Below are 24204 nucleotides of genomic sequence, written 5' to 3' on the forward strand. Positions count from 1 at the left end.
AGCTGCCATTTCTCTCTCCCTCAGCACAATACCTAGCATTGAATATTAAAAAGTTGGTTCAAGCAACCAATCACCTCCTTATATCTATCACAGTTAATTTCCTTTTATTAGTTGTGCTGAACACCAGAACACACATAACTGCCTGGCTTGCTCATGCTCCCCCGCCATGATGAAAAGCTCTCACATATAATGTAAAACAAGTATGCATATGTTAATACCGCAAGTGTCACCAAGTACAACCACAGACTGTGATGTGCTCAGCCATCATTATGAGTTTGAGTCCTGTTGCGCCAAGGGTTAGTCTAAGACTAGATATCACAATATATTGAGTGGAGGGATCCTCTCTTTCTAGAATACATTTAATTCATAGGACAGAGGTTTTCAACCTTTTTGAGTTCATGGCTCCCTTAACCAACTACATTATTTCTGCTGCACCCCTGTGGGGCTCAGGATCCAAGTTATGTCTCTCCTTGCCTGCAGCCTCTCACCCTTTTTCGAACACCTTCCCTTGTGGAGTGTTCCCTCAGCCGCCTCCTCTCCTCTCCCCTCTCCTTGGGAGTCCTCAGGGCAGCAGTTGCTGCTGCCCCTGATCTCAGAGCTGCCCCCCACCCCACCTCGCCCCAGAGAGGTGTCTCCCAGAGGCACCATTTGCCCCGTAGACCAACTGGCAGCAGCTTTCCAGCTTGAAATGCTGTTCTGGCTTCTCCTTTTTAACCATGGCAACATCTTCGTTTCCGCTTATTTTTCCAGCGCTGAAGAAAGAAAGAAGAAAAGAAGGCACATCATCAGAATACCATGTGTCATGCTAGCATAGAGATGTATTTTCCTAAGTGTTGATGAAAACTTAGAATATTATTACTTGGCAGAAATGTTGAATTCTTGTACTATCCTTGTTTCTCTTGGAAAGCCCAAGTGTCTAAGGTTCTTCTGCTATTTATAAAAAAGGACTTGAAGTTGGGTTTCCCCCCCTGAAACATAATATATTCCTTCTATGTATCTTCTGTCTTATTTCTCCTCCTCCTCTACATAAAAAGCAGTTTGCCTCTCTGTTTTGTTTCTTTCAGGTTCCAACCACAACAGCGATTGGGTATGTTCCAGTTTGACTTGGGTTACAAGGGCTTCTACAATACCGTTACTAGACGCTAACAAATTACGGTACATTATCAATTTATGAATCTTAGTATATTTTGGTTTCTTAGAATTCCCATGCAACACTGGTTACTTTCTGCCAATAAATAAATAAATAAATAACTAAATAAGAATATTATCCCATAGATACTTAGGCTACAGTATATCTCCACATATCATAGCATATGCAAACAACGGAACCACTCTTCTATAGTATATAGCGCATTCCATATTGGTCTGAACATTGCACAAGAAGATGCCACTTCCAGGAAGAAAACATTGTCTTGTCTTTAATGGATACCAGGCCAGGGCCAGAAATATGTCCTTACATGTCCATCTTAAGCAGTAGGCACTCTAATGAAATTCACAACACTCTTTTTAAAGAGCTCTTTAAAACGAGAGAATATTGTGGCTTCCATGTATACTGTTGCTGTTTGGCAATATATTTTATTATTAGAATGTTCAAATTCAAGCCAGGTTACATTTCTGTATGAACCTCTGTTGCTGGTTTTAGAAACATGCAGTTTTAATATAGTCTTGGGTTTGAACCAATCTACAGGAGAATCCATTGTTTCTGGATCATAACATTCTCTGGCGATACAAGCTCTTCCCATGTTCCAGCAGAGCCTTAATTTCTTGCAAGCAACTATGACTGCATATTTGGCCTTTGTCCATTTCATAGGAATACACGCCAAATTCTCGACTGGCACAGCATTCTGGAAGTCTATTGGACATTTTCTGTCCAGTACAAAACCTGGCCTTGTGATTGCCCAGTAAGCTCACCATCTTTGAGACATGAGTTTTGAGAATTATGAGTGAGAAATGGTGTGTATTTTCATGTACAGTACTATATAAAACTGGTTACAGGAGGGTGAAGGATAACTAGCATACCAGCATACCGTGAATTTATAAGGCACCATGCCCTACTGCTACCAGTGTTTCTATGTGACTGAGCATTTATTTATTAGGTACATTTACTTTATTAGGTACATCTTTCCTGCCAGGCTCTCAGGCAGTGTGCATGTATAAAGCTGAGAATAGTTTGTGACTGGCCCAAGGTCACTCAACGAGCTTCATGGATGAGTGGAAATTTGAACCTGGGAGTAGCTAGTCCTAGTCCAACACTCTGACCCCTGCACAATGCTGCTTCAAAGCTACCTCTCAAAAATGTCATTTTGATCAAAATCCTGCTGCTAGGTTGTTGGCTGTAGGTTAGGGTAAGGCCAGCTACATGAACACCAATGAATAAATAGCTACATTATATGCTGGTTCATTTCCAAACAGAATTTGAAGTTATGGTATGCACTCCCTTGTCATGGTTGGACCATTATTTGGTGAAATTTGGATAGGTAGTGTAAAGGTGGCGATCCTTTCTAACCCAATGATTCCAACTGTCTGAAGTGAGATTCCTTTCCCCACTAAGGGAATGTGGGATAGCTAGATCTTGCCCGGGCATGTTTCAGTGTTACTTGAATGTTTATCAACTTGGAATAGACAAAGAATGACTCGGCTGGATCCTCTTTATGGATTTTCCTACTTCCTCATCTCAGGAATTGAAGCAAGGAAGGAAGGGGGGAGGGAAGGAAGGAGCCATGACATCCATCTAACCACGTCACGTTTATAAATTGCTTTACAACCCGCTGCACTCCAAGCGGTGAGCAATAAAGTTAATAGGCACAATAATAAAAAACAATAATTGACTATAAATATACAGTGATCAAAATAAGAAAATTCAAGCGTATGCAATGCCAGTCCATTCCTCAGTTCTCCAGCTAGAGAGACAGCCACCAGCCAGCTCTCCAATCTATTTAAACAATGCAACGCAAATACTCTTTGAAGTATTACAGTGGGAGTCGGACAGATGAACTTCCTTGGTAAGGGAATTCCATGCTCATGCAAGAGTTAAAAAGAGTTCTACACACTTTTGAACTTTAATTCTGACTCCCACTTGGGCTTTTCGCAGAGCCGAAGCTACGGGGGTGCTAGCCAGGCTTTCGCCATATCCAACACACGCCCACCCTTTTCCCTTTCTTGAATTATCCGCAGGCCTCACTCACTCCGGGCTGCATCACTTGGGAAATTCAGAAAGACTCTTCTTCCCATGCGTTACCATCTTGAGACTAGTGGTTCATATTCCGTTCGAAGCACAAAATGAGCTAGCAATCTATGTGCGTTGCCTTTAGCGCGGAGAGTGCGATTAGCTCACTTGTTTGAGTCCACTGAGCGATTTGCGCTTTTTTTTTGCACGCACCTGCTTCCGGCTGGTACAGTAGATCCAGCGAACGGCTGCTGCTGCTTCGCTTTTCGCGTGTGGACAGGAGGGGAGGGAGGGAGGTTGCTGGCTTTCCAGGGCAGGAGGGTTTTTTGGGTGGTGGTGGGGCGCCTGAATGTCCCTTTGGCACATTCACCTTTACAACGGCCCCGCTGCCTTGCTGCGCGCCTTCTTGGAGCAGCGGCTGCAAAGCTTGGGAAATGCGCAGCAATTTGTGCCGCTTTGCAACTGCATAGGCCGGTACGGCGGGAAAAGGAGAGCGCTGTTGTGTGTGAGCCGAGCAGCACTTGGCCCGGGGTGAAGTGGCGGCTGCATTGTGCAAGCGCTCGCCAGGCAGGCTAGAGTTACACGGAGGGATGCGGAGGAGGGAAGGCTCTCCCCCCTTCCCCATCCCTGCCAGTTTCCAAAAGCAGCAGAACCAACCACCTCCTTTCCCCGTCGCACCGGACAGCAGGCAGAGAAGCGGCCCAGCAAAGAGACACGGAGGGGTGGGATGTGGGGGGAGGCCGGAGGAGGGACAGAGGGGAGGGAACAAACAAGTAAATAATAAGTCCTGGTCGAGGGGCCGCACATTGGTGAGCCCAGAAGCTGCAACAGCGCCTCGCCTGCCTCCTTGCGCCCTCTCTCTCCGCGCACTGGGCGGCAGCAGCAAGTTTTCAGCCAGAGGACTCCCCGGCGTGCTGGGCCGGAGAGGCTTGGCTGGCTGGCTGGCTGGCTGGCTCCGGTGAAAGGTCTCTTGGAGGGGCCAGGCTCCGCGTTGCGCAGCTCCAGCAACGAACTTGAGAGAACTTGGGAAGGGAGCCCCGAGGGAAGGCGGGCGAGAGGGCGCCTTCGCCTCTCCGTCAGCCCCGGCCCTCCCCGCGGAGGTGGCCGTCGGGCGGCGAGGTTGGGCGGGCGAGGGAGAAGCCGCTGTCGGGGCGCGAGGCTGGGGGGACGCGGCCGAGGCGGCCGTCGGCGAGGCGCAGGGGCGGCGGGAGCTCGCGGGAGGGCACCCCGCGGGGAGCCGTCGTCGGCAGCGGCGGCCTCGGCGGGGATGGCTGCGGCGGGCATCACCACCCTCCCCGCGATGCCCGACGACGGCGGCGGAGGCAGTGGCGGCACCTTCGCGCCCGGACACTTTAAGGATCCCAAGCGGCTCTACTGCAAAAACGGCGGCTTCTTCCTGAGGATCAACCCCGACGGCAGAGTGGATGGAGTCCGGGAGAAGAGCGACCCTTACAGTAAGTACCGACCGGCCCGCCGTCTCTGCCCTCAAACCCGCTGGCCTCACCCTCAGTCCCAAACCAGAGTGAGTGAGGCGCCTCCATGTTTTAGAACTCCCCGAGGGTCAATTAATTTAAAGAACATTGGCTGTGGTTTCGCGCAGGTGATTTCTCCTAAGGTTATCTTTGGGTATTATGAAGGTTCAAAAAAATCAACCACCCCCCCCCAAACCACCGCACAATAACTATGACAAATATTCTTAAAATGCACTGCTTCCCTCCAGTAAAGCAGGGATTGGGGACCTGTGGCAGGCTAGATTTTGGACTCCCAACTTCCATCAGCCCCAACCAAGGCCAATGGTCAGTGGTGCTGGAGGCTCACACCTGGAGGCTCACAGATTCCTCACCTCTAGTTTATTACAAAGGCCACCCGTGGGCAAAAGGCAGATGAGCAGATACCTGTATAACAAATCTCTAGGTGAAGTCCCATTGAGTTCAATGTATCTGTCTCCCAGCTGTGTATAGGAATGCACCCCATCCATAGGAGGTTCCCTGCTCTTACCTAGCACTAACATTGTTTAACATCACCCATCGCCCACTTTCTCCCAGTTTCCCCCTAATTGCTGGAAATAATTGCTATGTCCACTGCTTTCAGAAACTGTTACATCCAGCAGAGATGGACTTCCCTGTTTTCACCTTCAGCTGTTGCCACCACCTGAGGTCCTTCCTACATAACCAGTCCTAGTTCTGTCCCTTCTTCATTGAACCATTTTTGTTCCTCATGTGGTGTAACTCCACCTCATCTTTTCACTTGCCCCAGCCTCTATATTTTTATTTCGGCATTGCATTATGCACACTCCTGTAGCATCTGTGTATCATTTACCTTTGCCTTTCATGCCATGGGCACCAGTCCTAGGATTCCCAACAATCCCAGACATGCTCCTCAAAGCACAGAATCTCTTTCATCCCAAGGCTTGTATAACTTTTCGCTCCCGCCCTGGCTCCTAATACTTTATTCCATTCCATGAGCATTATTGCAGAGAGGCTTGTTGGTCATGGACACAATTGTTGCTTTGAGAATGAGAAGGTTTTATGTTAAGCTTTTTCAGAAATAAAGGAAACTGATTAAAAGAGGTGACAAACTCATGAAACTGGAGGAAAGAAGGCTGTACCTAAAAAGAACAGAAAAGAAGAAAGCTAGTTTTTGGATTCTGGTGTTTGTAGATTATTCCTCCTTTGATTTATTGGGTGACTTGTAAAATATTTTTTGTTGCAACATTGTTCTATGCAGATATAATGTTAAATTTATTAGGTGCACTTGAATTTCAGGGTGATGAATGCCAATTATGAATTGGCATTCATAATGATAATAATATTAGTTGAGGAACATAATATGTATTGGAATGTTCAGACTGCAGAATCTGCTTTTAACACAGAATCCTGTAATTTTAGAACTGTATTGGAATACAGTAATTTTTAATGTTATGGAGATTCCGTCTGCCTCAGTGTTCTCATACTGTATTTGCAAATGACTTATTGGTACATTTAACACAGAGTTATTGTGGGATTAATGTAGGTAACACAAGAAGACTTGTGGCTTGTAAAATATGGTATCAACTCTCTTGCTAGTCTGCTTACATTTTATTAGGAATTAGTGAAACTCCTTTTAATAGATTCTTTAGACTTTCTAAATGTGTCAGGTAATGTTGGTGAACTTGCTCCTGTGTTTTTTGCATCCATCTATCTCAAAAGGGACCCAGGTGGCGCTGTGGGATAAAGCACAGAGTCTAGGGCTTGCTGATCAGAAGGTCGGCGGTTCGAATCCCTGCAATGGGGTGAGCTCCCGTTGCTCGGTCCCAGCTCCTGCCCACCTAGCAGTTCGAAAGCACATCAAAGTGCAAGTAGATAAATAGGGACCGCTCCGGCGGGGAAGGTAAACGGCGTTTCCGTGCGCTGCTCTGGTTCGCCAGAAGCAGCTTTGTCATGCTGGCCACATGACCCGGAAGCTGTCTGCGGACAAACGCCGGCTCTCTTGGCCTATAGAGCGAGATGAGTGCCGCAACCCCAGAGTCGGACACGACTGGACCTGATGGTCAGGGGCCCCTTTACCCTTTACCTTTATCTCAAAAGACAATGACATGCATCTCTGGGGGTGACAAGGCCCTCCCAATGTTGGTCTCACTGATGTGGTCCAAAAGAATACATTTGGCACCAGCTTGGCTGCAGGAGCTGCCAGAAGGAGGCCTACAGGGCGCCATCCAACCATCTTAGGGACTCCACTCCTGATTTGTGTAGGGTTTACTCCGTAGCCTCTTCTTCTTCCAAGGCAGCAGAGGTTTAGGTCAGAATCGCTTCTCTCTGCAGCTTGTGCAGAAGCCACCTTCTTGACCATTGGGCTTGTCTGCTTATTTCACTGGAGCCTGTCTTTGCATGCAGGGGAAGTCCCTAACTCACCATGGGTTTGAGTCCCACTGGCTACCCTCATCTGGTTTAGCAAGCTAGTCAAAGCCGATTCCCAGAGTGTGGCTGCCATTGCATGTTGACAGCTTCTAGGAGCCACAGATGAGCTGAGTAGAGCAGAGCATGGGGACCAAAGGTGGACAAACTATCACAGAAGGAGCATGACGTGTTCCCCACTAGAGGTACTAAAAAGGTAAAGGTACCCCTGACCATTAGGTCCAGTCGCGGATGACTCTGGGGTTGCGGTGCTCATCTCGCTCTATAGGCCGAGGGAGCCAGCGTTTGTCCGCAGACAGCTTCTGGGTCATGTGGCCAGCATGACTAAGCCACTTCTGGTGAACCAGAGCAGTGCACGAAAATGCAGTTTACCTTCCCGCCGGAGTGGTGCCTATTTAGCTACCGTACTTGCACTTTGACGTGCTTTCAAACTTCTAGGTTGGCAGGAGCTGGGACCGAGCAATGGGAGCTCACCCCGTCGCGGGGATTCAAACCTCTGACCTTCTGATCGGCAAGCCCTAGGCTCTGTGGTTTAGACCACACCACCACCCGTGTCCCATACCTTTCTTAACACCCCATACACTGGTGCAGCTCACAAACAATGGGTGTCCCATCCTACACCTCTCCCTTCTTGCTGCCACCTGATTATTTGTTATCTTGGGTAAGGGGTTCAGGATTCTTAGTTGCGTTAAGGGGGTGTATTTGAGTGAGCCGTATTCCAAGTCTCTCAGTCGGTAGAGCATGAGCCAATTATTTTCAGGGTTGTGAATTCAAGCCCTTTTTGCTGTTGTGCAAATAATATTCCTGCACTGCACAGAGTTGGACTAGATGACCCTTCCACCTTTATGATTCTATTCTAACTGTCCTGACCTCCCAAGCACTTTAAATCAGGAGCAGAGTAATGGTGTTGGTGTTGGTGGGAAGTAAACAGCCTTTGAGTGTGCCCAGAAACCAGTATAGCCCAGAAATTCAATGGAAGTTTATTTAGGACCATGGAAGAAACAGTGAGTAGATACAATCCAAAGGAAAGTCTAAATCTAAGGCAGAGTATTGATCTATCTAATTTTGCATTAAGTAGATTAGTACAGCACCATGTACTCTGAAATTCATAGCCTCTGGAGGTGGTTCCAGGATCGGGAACAAAGGAATGTTGGCAAGGGCTCTTGACTCAGCTGGGCTCTGGTTGACAGGGGCCTCGTGAGCAGCCAATCACGGGAGTTGCTTGTAGCCAGGATTGCGGGCATAACTCCTTTGGGGGGCTAGAGGAGGAAGCAATTAGTAGGTCAGTGGGGAAGAGATGGGATACTATCAGAGTATTGGGCAGCAGTCTTTCCTTAGATTGTGCATTGAGACTCGATGGTAAGTAAGTCATCTGTCAGCTCCTAGGGAATGGAAGCTGGGCGAACAGTTATTAGCATCACTGTGGCCACAAACAGCTAATGTGGATTTGGAGGTGTTGGTAGTCAGGTGGGTGAATACTGTATTTCTTGTATTGCATGTGAAAATACTCCTGGGTGTTTCTCTTTTACTAATAATATCAGTTTTGTTCATATTAAGTATAGTTGTAGGGTGCTTCTGTGACAAAAGGATAAGGTTGGAAAGATCTATGTATCTTTGTGAGTCATATATGAATTTGCTAGCTTCAGCCTGGGATTCTGAGGAGATCGGGGTGTTAAGTCCTTCAGACATTACAATTGTTGCAGTTTAATTCCCATGAACAGAAACTGTGGTTCTGGAAAGTTTTTTTCCCTGCTATCAGAAACAAGTCTGGGCAAAGATTCAGCTGATTTAAGCCGAATCTATATTCAACCATACAAAGAAACATTAAAAGTATTAAAATACAGAGCAGTGCTAAAACACCCATGCTGATTCCATGCCTTCATGTGTGTTAACTTCATTTCCTCACTACATTTCCCCCTACACTGGTCACATAAAATGGATTACAGAACAAAGCATAATACTTTTTTTTACACTGCTCATGTTTATGATAAAGGATAACACTTGTATTTTTGAGTGTGTGAAATATATAATTTATTCACAATCTTTTCACCCCATTGCAGGGCCGGTAAATATTTATTTGTAATTTTAGATGCACTTCAGCTGTATATCGGAAACAAGAGATCTCCGGGAGATAAGAATTCATTAGTGGATTAGTTCTTTGAAGAGATGTGCTTACAGTAACTTGCATCACTGCAAGTTAGTATGTGCTAAAGATTAAAAGCACAGATTGACCTAATTGTTCATTCCTTTGTAAGCAAGAGTTTTTCTCAGAAAGTTGATATATTACTTTGTCCTCAAAGCTGTTGTTTTTGACCAAAAAGTGGAAGCACAGGGTTCTGTGGTACTTGCACATACAATACAAGAAACACACACAAAAATATCCCAGCCCATTTCCCTACTCTGCCCTCACTTCCACATTTACCCTTTTCAAGTTTTTTCTGCTTTGTATGTGTCCATCACCAAACATGTTCTGAAATATTGAGGGATCTCTTGTAAGGAGCATCATTGAAACTTGGTAAAATGTATGCAGAGTGGCATGAGGCTTAATAATATATTTTTCCATCACAAGTCTGCTTGAGTTATCTACAACAAGGTAACAGTATTCTGTGTTAAATATATTTTTATCTTTTTCCTATCAGATTCCTGTGTGTTGGGCTATCCGTATAGGTTGCCCTGAGGCAATACTTGCGTTGGACAAAGTTTATATTGTCTGTGTATGCTAAAGAACTGAGAATTCTAGGTGGTTATCAGAAAATATGACTTAGCTAGATTTCACCCCCAGCAAGGGATAGGAGGCAAGGTGTCCATGTGTTAAAAGAACAATAAAGTACAGCCTAAGGGAAACTAGTGTTGATTTCCAGTGACCTGTTTATTGAGCATTCATTTTGATTTGTTTGCACAAAATTTATGGGGAGGTTAGACTGCAATATCAGGCATTCATTCTGATTTGTTTTTGCAGGAAGGTTAAACAACGTTGTGTGTCAAACAAATGTTACCCCATACTTTCCAGTGGTTTCACCTTTACTTTAAAAAAATTGCAAAAAAAATCTAATTTTGGGAGGAAGCAAGTTTATTCCTCAAGAACTCAAAATCAATTTTAATTACACAACCTGACTTTGCTGGTAGGAGACTGCATGCCCCCTAGAAATAATGGCAACCTAGAATATAATAATAATAATAATAATAATAATAATAATAATAATAATAATAATATATTATTATTTTTACCCCGCCCATCTGGCTGGGTTTCCCCAGCCACTCTTGGCGGCTTCCAACAGAAGAATAAAATAACCGATTAAAGATTAAAAGCCTCCCTAAAGCAGAAGTGTTCTAAAGCAGGTGAGGTTTGCTGATGGGTCTCAAACCCTCAGTGAGTTTGGGACGTTCCTGCATGTGAAGACGGCCAATTGAGTGGATGAGACCAATAGTGGGTCCAATGGTCAAGAAGGCGGTTTCTGCATGTACATCATGGGTGGGTGGGTGAGAATGGGGCTCATCAACCTGGGAAGGTAGCCCATCTAGGAGAAGGAAAACTCTGGTCCTAAACCTCCGCTGCCTTGCGGGATATCTTTGTGAGAAGAAAAGGCTAAGGAGCAAACACATAAGTCCGGAGTGGAGTCCCTAAGACAGTTGGATGGTGCCTTGTGTGCCTCTTTCTGGCAACCCCTGCAGCCAAGCTGGTGTCAAACATATTGCTTTGTTTTTCTTTGGACCACATCAGTGAGTCCGAGGTTGGGGTCTTGTCATATGGGTAGCTTAGGACTTCTATATACACTGCGCAGGCTTGTGCCCCAGGGAGGTTGCTTCTGTGCTGCAGACACAGCGGTTTGACTTCACCCCCAGAGGTGCATTCCATTGTCTCTCAAGACAGACAGATACCAACAGCATGTATGTCACTTAAATAGTTTGCATTAATATCCAATTAATATATATTTGAGAGTGCATTTAAAAAACCCCAAACAAAACTAATAATGCGGCACAGTCAATGAACCTTGTTTTGAGACCGACAGTAAACATTGTGGTTTTTCATATATGACAGATTACTTGTGCTCAGCAACAATAGTTCATATTTGGAATTCAACTGTCCTGCACGGGCTTTTTCTGGACTTGGACTTGTGTTGCCATTTATTTATTTATGCCATTTATTTGCCACTTTTCATTTAAAATTGCAACATAGTGTTGATGGATCTTAACCATAACTCTTGCTACCAGCTGCCAAGTCAGTGAATTCCAGGAGGACGACCAGGAACAGAACTTGCTGACTAGTAACTTGATTTTTGTTTAGTTTTATTATATACAGCAGAATAAAGCACAGCTTTTGTACAAGTTACTATATACATAGACAAGATTCAAACTCCTATTCCAAACTCTAAACTCCAACGACAAACTGCTGTGTCATACTGCTTATAAGGGAGAACTTAGCCAATCACCACCTGTTGCTATGCTTCCCTGTCTCCAAGCAGACTTCCTAACATACTCTGTTTAACTTGGCTTGTTGCCAGCTCACTAATTGTCTACTCCAAAAGCTGCACATACTCAATGTGTCAACACATAGTTCAGAAATAAAAATTTCAATGCAAAAAATTAATAGAAGATAATACATTAACATCATAGAAGCTTCACGTGCACAAACATGGCTTGATTCCTGTGTTCAGCAACTGGAACCATTTACATGATGCTTGTTTATGGATTAGGGCCCTGTGCAGTGTGGAACATATGGTTGGTGCTGTCCGGTTTGACAGTGCTGATTACCTGCTCAGGAAAGGATGTCTTTTTTCTTAAGGAAAAGTTAGGTAACCAAAAGTTAGGTAACCTGTAATTCTGCCTCATGCTCACATTTCTCTCAGAGTCCTTTTTTCTGACAAAAAGCCTGATACTCTAACCAGGTTAGTTCATTGACTTCATTATCAAGCTATTTGGTTGCGCCTAAACTGGGGTTCATAATTTCTTATGGTCCCACTTTCTTCCTATTCTATCCCTTCCTTACAATCCTTCTTTTTGTTCTTCTGAGGGCCCAAGGCTAAAGGTTATTGATCACTCACATTTTCTACAGTATTCTCTACTCTGCTTTCTCAAGTGAATGTTGTATCGCTATCTAGGTCAGGGCTACTCAATGTGGTGCCCTCCAGATGTTGTTGGACTACAGCTCCCATCATCCTTAGCCACTGCCTGTGTCATCTGGGGATGATGGGAGCTGTAGTCTAACAATATCTCAAGGGTACCATGCTGGCCACTTTTAGGCTTCCATAATGTCTGTTCCATCTTTGACTTTCTAATGCTCAACATTTGCAGCCCAAACCCTTACCAGGTGATGAATAAAAACTCATTTTCTCTCTCATCCTGCACCCTCAACTTCCTGTTCTTTCTCTCACTATAAACTCTCCTTTTTCCCCTCACCATTTTCAGTGCCAAAGCATGTTCTGTTGGAATAATTTCCTTCCCTTTTGCTAATTTTCGCTCTTTCTTCTTTCCCCTCTCATTTTAAATTGCCTTTTTTCATTGTCCATCTTGCCTTCTTCCATTTATTCCCACCCTGTTTTTGTAAAAAGAAGCAGCAGCTAGAAGTTACTCTTTCTCTCCAGCTACCATCTCCTTTCTACCTCATTTTTTCTCCAGTTCTTATATTAACCCTTTTTACAATTCTTGTCATCCCCCCCCCCAGTCCTTGTAAGATTCCCAGGAAAATGTCATCCTTAGCTGCTTGCTTGATGTTACACAGCAGATGCCTCTTTTTCTCTCTTTTTAAAGGAAAGCAATTGTGGGAGGCTGCCAGTTTGACTGGATTCTGGAAGAATGAATAGTGAGGCAGAAAGACTGCTTAACCTGTTCTACTCTGATCATTTTCCCCCGCTAAGGCTCCCCACTCTCCTGCTGTTCCTTGCAATCAAAAAGGTGATTACAGGTGAAACTAAAAAAAATAGAATATCATTGAAAAGTTCATTTATTTCAGTAATAACTTAAAAGGTGAAACCAATATAGGAGATAGACTCATGACATGCAAAGTGAGACATGTCAAGCCTTTATTTGTTGTGTGATGATCATGGCGTACAGCTGAAGAATACCCCAAATTCACAATCTCAGAAAATTAGAATATTAAATGTCTCTCAGATTATATAACAGAATCATAGTCTTAACATTTCCCTTGAAACGTGTTAGAAGGCTGTAGCTGATTGAGAATGTGATAGCCTCTCGGCAGGAGTTGGTTGCTGGAAGCATACTGGTGCTCCAAATTTTCTGGTGACTTCTTGCTGCTTTGGGGAGCATATTTCGGTGTTGCATTGATTTTGGAACCTGTAAATGGCTTTGGAGACTCCCTGCCCCGCTCACCGCAGTCTCTTACCTTTTACCCTGTTCTTCTGATTGTTGCGAGAGCTTGCAAAATACATTATCGAAGGAATGGAACAGCAAAGCAAACTGTAGGTATAGATGGCATTTGTGCTGCTTTTCCCCATCCAGGGACGTATGGGGGTTGGAGGGGGTGCTCTGCCCCGGGCACTGCCTGGGGGGGGGGTGTGACAAAGTGGCTCGCTGCCTCCCCCCAGCTGTAGAGCGGCAGAGGCGCGCACGCAGTCAGTGTGGGCGCCGCTCATGCCACGTCCACATGGTGCCCATATGGGCGACTGCATGGGCTGCTGCTTGCATGGCGACTGTACGGGATGCTGCGCATGCGCAGTCTGTACGGACATTGTGCATGTGTCACTGGGCAGTTTGCCCCACCCCTCGGCGTCCCACCCCGGGTGACAGAGAGGGTTCCTCCGCCACTGTCCCCATCCTTTTGAAAAGGTCTGATTTTGACTTGTTCTGGGGACAGGTTAGGTTGTGAACCCAATTGTCACACCTTAGATTCCCCAATTACCCTTCTAGTAAGCAACATTTTAGCAGGATGTTTATATACTGGTGTATATATATATATATATATATATATATATATATATCCACTAAAATGCACTTCCCCCCTTTGCTTTAAACATGATTAAAGTAGTAATATAATAGTAGTTCTTAAACAAACAAAAAAGCTTTAGCACAAATGAAGCAATTGATTTTTTTTTTAAACCAACATGTTGAAATGATGTGATTTGACACCCTGCCTCTTACTTACCCATGTTGGCTGTATTACAGCCACCAGTATGAACAGACCATAGCAGGATGCATATGTAAAAAAATGCTGTCGCTGCTGAAGTGTAGAAAGTCAGCTGCTGTTACTTACAGTGGGAGAGTAGCCACTGGGTTGCGTTGAAAGCTCCATCTGGAAGCCCTACATAGACTATGGTTGGCGAGCCCTTTTGCCTATTTGTGTATGTTTATATTGTGTGAAGTGACTTTTCCAGTATAATCCTATGTGTGTCTATTTGGAGGTGAGTCTCATTGAGTTCGGTTCCAGATTTCACATCTTTTAGCATCCTTCCCTGAGTATATTAGTTCTTGGAGGTATGTTTAGCTGCTTTCTAGTACCAGGCAAAGAAGACTCCCAATTAATTGTTCCTGTGCTCTTTAGTTGAATGTGCAGGAGCAAGATTTAACTTATATGCATTTGGCCCAGTTACTTAACCGCAGTGTATGTCACGCAGGGGCCTCATGAAAGGATTTTCCTTAGAGGGCCTCTGCAAATATGTTGGAGATGGGCCTCGAACTCTTGGCTTGGAACTGCCTTTTCCGTAGCAGAGATGGTAGTAATGGTAGTCATTGATCCAGGGACGTGCAGCCTGGGTTTTTTCAGTGAGTACACAAACTCCCTTCTTGTAAACTGAAGTGTTTTGCTGATTATTTTGTCAGTTGATGTAAATTAGTTGCACGCTAGAGAGAGTTCAGATTGTGTATATGATTTTTCTTTACCTTCTTTGCTCTCCTTGTAAGATTCAAACACTTTTTTACTTGCTTTCTCACATTACCTGGATTTTGATTTGTTGTGTATAATAATCTCTTATTTGGTCATTTTATTTGATATGCAGATATTTGGGAGACAGGATGATCACAGAAGTTACTAAAAAAAGACAAGGGATGGGGAGGCAGGGAGGCAGCTAGGCTTGACAATATTAAGTGCTGATAATGGGTTTAAAACTGTGTTAAGACGGGCTAAGTTTTTGTAGCAGCTTATATAAAAATATTTTAGCTGTGTGGGGTTTGGGTGGGAGAATGAAGAACTAGCTGTACAGGGATTGTGTTTATATTGGACTCCAGTTTATATTGCTGGGATTCTGATGTTCTGATTTCCCATTGAGTTCCCATTGTGCAGCTGTATCCCTTACTATTAGCATTCAGGAAGAATCTAAAAACATTCCTGTTTACCATTTGGTGGCTGAAAGATATGGTTACTGGCAACCAAGAAATTATTTTTTAGAAGTTTAAAATATGCTTTATTTTATTTTTAATTATGTTTTTGAAATTATTTTGTATGCCTTATTTGGCGGGGAAGGGCAGGATATACATTGAAATGAATAAATAACCGTGCTTATCAAAACAAGAAATCCATCACGGAGACATAGCTGTGGCTAAGGATTCTGGTAGTGGTGTGAATCTCGCTGTGTAATTTTAGGCATGTCTACTCAGAAGTAAGTGTCATTGAATTCATTGCAGTCTTAGGTGCCTGTCCTCCTTATGTGCCATAATATGCATTAGGTTTTGAAGGGCAGAACTAGCAAAACTGAATGAAAAGGGAAGGATTCCTAGGGAGGCATATTTGAGTGCCATTAAAAACAATGTGTAAGTTGTTCGTGTTTTTGACAATTCATTAATTCCTCGCCTCTGGAAGTAGGAGTTGTATGGAAACTCATTCTCAGTATAAATGTCACAGGCATTTTGGTTCTCAGCCCAGAGACAGTGTTTTCAGTGCCACCACCTTAAACATTATTCATAAACCAGGTGCTTTGGAAACAAAATATGTACTGATTGCTTTTACCAGATTTACAAAACAATCCTATGCCTGTTTGTTTTGTTGTGTTTGATAAGGCTTCCTTCCAGGAAAAAGTATGCACCCAATCCCATATGTTATACCCATTTACCTGGGAATATGCTCCATTAAACTCAGTAAGACTTATTTCTGAGTAGGTAGGTGTAGAATTGTGCTATGAGGCCAAAGTCCTCCACACACTTACTAAAGAGTTAGCCTCATTCTACACAATGGAATTCATTTATAACTGAACATTCATAGGATTGTGCTGTTAGAACCGTTACAGAAATAACCAATATACAATTCAGAGTGTGTTTTTATACATAGAAAAGTTATTAAAAGCACTACAAAACCACCATTAAAATGACTGGCTTCTCCACAAAATTTCTTAACAACTACATAGGCCTGTTGGCAAATATTTATATCTATATCTTTAAGAGTCACCTAAAATGTGAAAAGCAAAGGTCACTTCCGAATCTCTGATGAAAGTACAGTGGTACCTCGGGTTAAGTATTTAATTGGTTCCGGGGTGCCATTCGGACCCTGAAAGTATTTAACCCGAGTGGCGATAGCATGCATGTGCACACGGCGGAACCCGGAAGTAAACACTTCCGGGTCCGCTGCATACTTAACCTGAAAGTACGCAACCTGAAGTGTACTTAACCCGAGGTATGACTATGTTCCACAGCATGAAACGAAGCACCCGACTTCTGGTTGAGGCCAGTCAGGCCTCTGAAACACGGGGGACAACTAACTCGTTGCCTCTGTAACACGGCCTCTATAACACGGGGGACAACTTGTTGCAGCTAAGTTGTAAACGCTTTTTAGAAGAAATAGCTACTCTAAAGCATAAATGCATTTGTTACATGCATTATGTCATTTGTACTAGCTAGAAGAAGTGTTTCCCACTGTTATGTAATGCATAAAAATTAAAGCTGGCAATGAGCAGAAAATAACCACAACTGAACAGCTCCCATTTTTCATTCAGAAGGATATTTGCAGGATATGCCAGCTAATCCCAAATTATCTGTTAGCATTCCCCTGAAATGAGGCCTTTCACAGAAATTCTGTTGTATAATGAAAGTACAAAGTCTGTTGCACCTGTATCCTTGTACATCTTTTTTGTATATAGGAAAGCATGGACAATAGAAGGTTTTTTATAACTTGGAAAGCTGATGCAAAATCAAATAACTTCGGGCTTCCTTTAATTTAAGAGACGCAGCATTCATCTTTCAAGAAAAGATGCACTGAAGTAAATACATAGTATAGTCACACTCCTTCTGAGTGATCCCTTCATAGTTTGAATGTAAAACATGTATCCAAGCACCTATTGCTGTTCAGTCCCCAGGTGACCAGTAGCCCAGTATGCCCATCTTTAAGGGCATTGGGGCACTTACTGTGGGAGGCCTTTTCTGCAATTCACCCAGAAGAAGCTGCTGATTTGGACATTGGTCCATCTAGTGCAGTCTTGTCTACACCAACTGGGATTGAACCTGGGATCGTCTGCATGCAAAGCAAGTGCTCTACCGCTGCAGCCCGTCCACCTCAACCATCCAATTCTCTATTTCCACAGAATATTTATGATGTCTCTCTTTCTCCCCTTCCACTTCTTATGTCCCCGTCACATCTGCTTCAAAGTCGTTCTAATCTTTGGCTCATTAATATAACTGAGAGCCAGTGTGGTGTAGTGGTTAAGAGCGGTAGACTCGTAATCTGGGGAACCGGGTTCGTGTCTCCGCTCCTCCACATGCAGCTGCAGGGTGACCTTGGGCTAGTCACACTTCTTTGAAGTCTCTCAGCCCCACCCACCTCACAGGGTGTCTGTTGTGGGGGAGGAGGGGAAAGGAGATTGTTAGCCGCTTTGAGACTCCTTCGGGTAGTGATAAAGCGGGATATCAAATCCAAACTCCAAACATGTTCTGCTTTGTTCTAATACAGGCTTCCTCAACCTCGGCCCTCCAGATGTTTAGAGACTACAAGGGATCATGGGAGTTGTAGGCCAAAAACATCTGGAGGGCCAAGATTGAGGAAGCCTGATCTAATATATGCTGGAGCCCTAGCTCAACAAAACACTTAGCTCCAGTGGTGACTTAGTTTAACCTTCATTAGTTTGACAAACCATGTGCCATCTTACAGATTAGCAAGCAAGCTGTGGCTTGTTTCTCCAAAGCTTGGCTTGTTTTTCTGCTGCTGTTGCCTTCTGCCCTTGTCCCATGGAATGGGGTGGTCAAACAAAGAATGATTAAGCAAGGTTGTTGGGTTCAAACAGAACACCAAGTTTTAGTTACACTTAGTATCAGCCATGGTTTGTAAACCAACAAGAAATCCATGGCTTCATTGTTTGGTGGGAGGAAACAAACTAATAATAGTTTGTGATCTTTGTATGAAAGGTGGTACGTATATAAATTTAATAAATAATAATAAGTTAAGTTGAACAAAGCATGCCTTAGTTTTACTGTATGTGTGAACGGTCCTCTTGTTATTCTCTCACCTGATGATTAGTAGCTTTCATTGACCATCTATTTATTCTCATTTTAATACATTATAATGCTGACATATATTTTCCATTTGGCATTCAGACTGTATGTTAAAAATCCTATTTTTTGAAAACGGAATGAAATAACATGTTGCTCTACAAAACTAAGACTCTGGGAAGTGGGTATAAAAGAATGGTTTTATTCTCTGATGGACATTTTTAGATTGGCCAGACAAACTTAAAAGCACTCCACTTTAAACCACGTTGAAAGCTATCTCATACTTTTGAGCGTTCAATATATCCATTTGGATAATACATCTGGTCAGATATGAGAAGGGATTCCTGCCATAAGACTCTGAGAATTTTAAAGAAGGCAGAAAGGAAGAAAATGTAGGCCAAATATAATATTTCCCCCAGTTAAGTGTAATAATATTGCTTCTGACTTTTCGGAATAAAGTTGGTCATCACACTTCTGTAGAATGTTGTTTGCAGAATACAGGGCATCGTTTTAACTTCTTAGCAAAGGTAGAAGTTAGAGTTTCACCTTTTTCTCTCCACTGTTTAAATAGCTTGCTTTTTCAATTGGTCATGTATTTGTTTTTCCTCTGAAAAATTTGGCAACTACATGGTACTGTTTATGCTGCCAGTAAACAAATAGCTATAATTCTTTCACATTGTCAAAAGTAATGGTTTTTTGAGTTAAACAGTTAATACAAACTTGAGTTTCAAAATGTTATCCTATGTGTTGAATGGGTTTCGGTTTCCAAACTCAACATCTGCTTTTTGGTTCTACGATTTAATACCATCTCTGTAAATAACTTCATCTGAGGATGCAGTGAAATTTTAATTTGCAAGTCTTATGTTTCATAATACTGTTTTGAGGTTTGGTTGTCTCTCAATAGTACTGTTGTTTAGCTGAAGAGGATGCAACACACCTTTACCAAAGTCATTTCCCATTAGCCAAGTTAGAGTGTTATTTAAACCACATAAAGTTTATCATATATGTCCAGCCCATTTAGGTTAGTATCATCTTAAATGTCCATGAAAGTACTGATACTGTGTCTTCTTCACATCTTTGTTGGCAAGTGGTTTTTTAAGAGTATCGTGAATCTCCCGAGGGGTAGATGAGCACCATTTCCTCCCTACCCTCACAGCCCAAGGATGTACAGCAGCAGAATGTTTTGGAGTAAAATCAGGGGAGGGCAATGCGTTCTGCTTCCCCCTGAAACCCCCCCCCCTGGTCCAGGCAGATGCTAGGACTGATAGACGTACACCCCTCCCCTTTAAATAGATATAAGGAAGTGTCAGGGCTTATCTAAAAGAAAATTTTCCCATTCCCTCCTCCATCACAATTTTATTGATTGGGCACAGGTTTTCAGATTGGTATTAAAGATGTATCTATGCCTTCATAACATCCTTATCTTATATAAGGTAGGTAAAGGTAAAGGGGCCCCTGGCCATCAGGTCCAGTCGTGTCTGACTCTGGGGTTGCGGCGCTCATCTCGCTCTATAGGCCGAGAGAGCCGGCGTTTGTCCGCAGACAGCTTCCAGGTCATGTGGCCAGCATGACAAAGCTGCTTCTGGCGATCCAGAGCAGCACACGGAAACGGAGTTTACCTTCCCGCCGGAGCGTTCCCTATTTATCTACTTGCACTTTGATGTGCTTTCGAACTGCTAGGTGGGCAGGAGCTGGGACCGAGCAACGGGAGCTCACCCCGTCGCAGGAATTCGAACCGCCGACCTTCTGATAAGCAAGCCCTAGACTCTGTGGTTTAACCCACAGCGCCACATGGGTCCTTATATAAGGTATAAAGTGCAATCAATTCCCAAACCAGTATCCGCGGGGCAAACAATACATTATACACAGATGGGTATAACAAAGAACGGATGGTTTTGTTTGCTAAGGGCATGGGGTGGGGGGACAGCCTGGGGATGCTGCAGTGCTGAACAGAAAATAGTGCTTGTCCATTGACTATTGTCCAGATCAAAATCGCATTCCCACTGCAGGGGGGAAAGATGCAGGTACACTTACCTAATTATGGTTTACTCCTTGGAAAAGTGCACTGCATCTTCAGTTTTGTCAGTAGCAAAGATTGCATTTCAAATTTCTGGAGCGCATTCAGTTTAAGTAGCATCAACAAATATTTTATGTCTAGTAAGTTTTGGTATAGTTCTTAAGATCAAATCCATTATAATGGTCTGAAAGCAATTTATATGAATCACTTTTAAGAGTCTGTTTATGACTAAACAGGCTTTGGTAGTACATGGGAAAAAATGGAAAATGGGCTATAAAGATATTTCAGAGTAGTGTTTCTGTTTTATATTAAGTGATACACAACCGTAAGATGGTTTCTTTCCTTGCTTCCGTTAAGTGTCCTTGGCAATTTAAACATTGGTGAAATGAAGTAGATTAGTTCTGAGCTTTGTTTTCCAGGATAAATGATTAGGATCTTCTCCATCAAATACTGGCAGGTTTTGAAAAGCATACAGAAAAAAATACATTAAACTAATTTGGGAGGAAAATGCAGTGAGACAGGAATCATTTAATGCTTTTTGTTTGCTGTATGATTATATTTATTTCATAAAATTCTCAAACAGCTTAATTGCAGAAAACCTCATAGTGGTTTACGAAAAGATAAAGCAATAGAATTATCACTTAGAAGGATTAACAATAATAATTTAAGACATTTGAAAAGTTGAAATAACAGCAGTAGACTGAAAGCAGATCAGAACTCACATCAACTTTCTTAAACATTTGAATAAAGGTAAAGGGACCCCTGACCATTAGGTCCAGTTGTGAACCGACTCTGCGATTGCGGCGCTCATCTCACTTTACTGGCTGAGGGAGCCGGCATACAGCTTCCGGGTCATGTGGCCAGCATGACTAAGCCACTTCTGGCGAACCAGAGTAGCACATGGAAACACCGTTTACCTTCCCGCCGAAGTGGTACCTATTTATCTACTTGCACTTTGAGGTGCTTTCGAACTGCTAGGTTGGCAGGAGCTGGGACCGAGCAACGGGAGCTCACCCCGTCGTGGGGATTTGATCCGCTGACCTTCTGAGCGGCAAGCCCTAGGCTCTGTGGTTTAACCCACAAAAATGTTTTTAACAGGCGTTTGCATCCTAGTGCCATTTTGAACTGTTTTGGAGGTAAAATGTAAATGCCCTGTATATTTCTGTTAGGTCAAGACTTTGTACAAATTAGTATGAATCATGTTATAGTTTACTAAGTTTGCAGTTTTGAAGTTCCAAATGTGGAGGAAGAACCTATAAATTCTGTAGTGCAATAGGCTGGATCAGATGGTTGGGGTAATTCAAAGCTGTTGGATCTGCCCTTGAGAGTGACCCATGGATGACAGCTCACACTTTGTGGGAATTACTTGAACATTGACATTGTCTTTCTTCCTATCCAGTCAAATTGCTGCTTCAGGCAGAAGAGAGAGGAGTCGTGTCAATCAAAGGTGTGTGTGCAAACCGTTTCCTTTCTATGAATGAAGATGGCCGGTTGTTAGCACTGGTAAGCAAATGCTATTGTTTCTTTCTCCCTCTCATATTAGGGTGGAGCTAGATGTAATGGAATGCCTTTAATGCTTTTTAAAGATTCTCAGAATTTGGTGCAGTTACAGGAGAACACAGCTCCACCTGTAGGCATTCATTAATACCTTTCTTGGACTTCCACTGTGGTACAGTGGAACCTCGGCTTTCGAACGTAATCCATTCCAGAAGACCGTTCAGCTTCTGAAACGTTCGAAAACTGAGGATCGATGGGCTGGCTGCAAAGTAAATGGAAAAAAATGAAAAACACACCTCGGAAGCCGTTTGACTTTTGAGGAATGTTCAAAAAACGGAGCACTTACTTCCGGGTTTTCGGTGTTTGGGAGCCAAAACATTCGAGTACAGAGCCATTCGAGTTCTGAAGTTTGACTGTACTTCCATTTTGGGGCTATCTTTGATGGCCGGGGTTAAGCAATATTTTCTTTAAGTATATTTTAGCATTCACATTACCATTAGTGTGGGTTAGTAATGGATGTCAGTAAATAAAAATATGGTAGTAAATACACTGGCGGAATCCAGAGATAATTGTGCTTAAGTCTAATCAAAATCAGTAATGTGCATTTTCCAGGACATTTTGTATTAGAAATTTTTTAGTTTGCATCAAAAAAATTCTGGTGCCCTCAAGGATAATCTGATTTAGCATGCTTATTTGCCTTGTTTTGAGTAAACAAAGTTAAAAACTTTGAAACTGCAAAACTTGCCTAATAATGTATTTGTATCATCTCTTCATTATTGTTAATGAATTTATTGACACTTTTTCTGGGAAAAAAATTCCACCCCATATCCCTGATGGAAATGGGCAATTTGTAGTTTGTGCCCAATTAATTTCAATGGGACTGACAGCACAACAGTATACATGTCCACTCAGAAGTATTTACCATTACCTTTGCATGTAATACTAATCCAGGATTAGACAAGGGATGTGCATTTGCAGGCAGCCCTATTCATAAAACAAACCAGGATTCAACGCTTACCGTAGTTTACTGTTACATGCAAACCAGAAAGTATTGTTAACGGCTTCAAAACAAGCCAGGATATTAAGCCACTTTAAAACATGGCATCATATCCTGGTCTGTTTTGAAGCTTTTAGCGCTGAGGGTTACATATTATGGAGTGCTGAATCCTGGCTTGTTTAGTTGCTTGTGTGAAGAGACTAGAGGAGGGCTTCCTGTAGGGGCACACAGTGCGTATCTGTGAACTACCGTAAGATCTACGGATGAAGGGCAGTAAACAAAATTTAATAAAATAAATATCCTGTCATATTGAACTAGGATTTTTGGCTTAGCATTCCATGTAAATGCAGCTGATGATTTCAGTGGAATTTACACTTAAGGAAGTGTGTTTAAGTTTGCACATACCTTATCTCTATTAAGGGTGGGCGCTTAACGTGTATAAATACTAAATATTTTCCATTCCTTGTTACATAAGGCAGTGTTGACCTTTGATCAGGAAATTAGACAGCTAGTTTACAAAAAGCCGTTCTGTTAAATCTTTTTTGTTAACTAGCTCTTTAATTTGGAAGTAGTATTTGGAAGTTTTCATTTATGTGGGTGTGTGGGAGCATGTTATCTATGGGAGCTTCAAAGATAAAACAAATAGTGTTCTGATTGTATACACATATTATCCTTTTGCTAAATGGGTGTGAACACTGATCAAGTCTTAAATCCTTCTGATTAGACTTTTTCATGACGGTAGCAGACTATGAATAATGTTTTCTTCCTTCATTTTCAGAAATACATAACAGATGAATGCTTCTTTTTTGAACGCTTGGAATCTAATAACTACAATACATATCGATCTCGTAAACATAGTGATTGGTATGTTGCACTGAAACGAACTGGGCAGTATAAACTCGGACCAAAAACTGGACGAGGACAGAAAGCTATCCTTTTCCTTCCGATGTCTGCCAAGAGTTGATTTTAGTGGCAAGAGTCTATAAAATATACTACAACAGTGGTAAACTTCTGCTTTGCCACAATACAGAAAAATGTGACCAAATATTTGCCAGGATCAGCTGGCACTTGCAGATCGATTGTAGAACTGTGTCTGTTTTAAGCCTTCTAACTGTTTTTATTCCTGGAACCATATATGTGTGTATGTGAATGTGTCAGGCTGGAACACCAAGGCACCAACTGAATATTACGCTTGTTTCCAACTTGATGGTTTGGGGGTAGAGTTAAAAAATAATTATTATTTGGGCCATTCAGATGAAAGGGGATTAAAAAT

The 24204-nt window shown here is 42.8% G+C and overlaps 1 protein-coding gene across 1 annotated transcript; it reads left to right on the forward strand.

Moving 5' to 3' along the window:
- Window positions 1-3964: 3964 nt before the first annotated feature.
- On the forward strand, window positions 3965-23895 carry FGF2 (fibroblast growth factor 2). Its single transcript, XM_035112016.2, has 3 exons — window positions 3965-4620; window positions 21837-21940; window positions 23710-23895. Exons 1-3 carry the CDS (start codon window positions 4434-4436, stop codon window positions 23893-23895), a joined length of 477 nt encoding a protein of 158 aa, XP_034967907.2. The 5' UTR covers window positions 3965-4433.
- The last annotated feature ends 309 nt before the right edge of the window (window positions 23896-24204 follow it).

The sequence above is a fragment of the Zootoca vivipara genome, chromosome 9 (assembly GCF_963506605.1).
Source record: "Zootoca vivipara chromosome 9, rZooViv1.1, whole genome shotgun sequence".
Taxonomy (NCBI): Eukaryota; Metazoa; Chordata; class Lepidosauria; order Squamata; family Lacertidae; genus Zootoca; species Zootoca vivipara.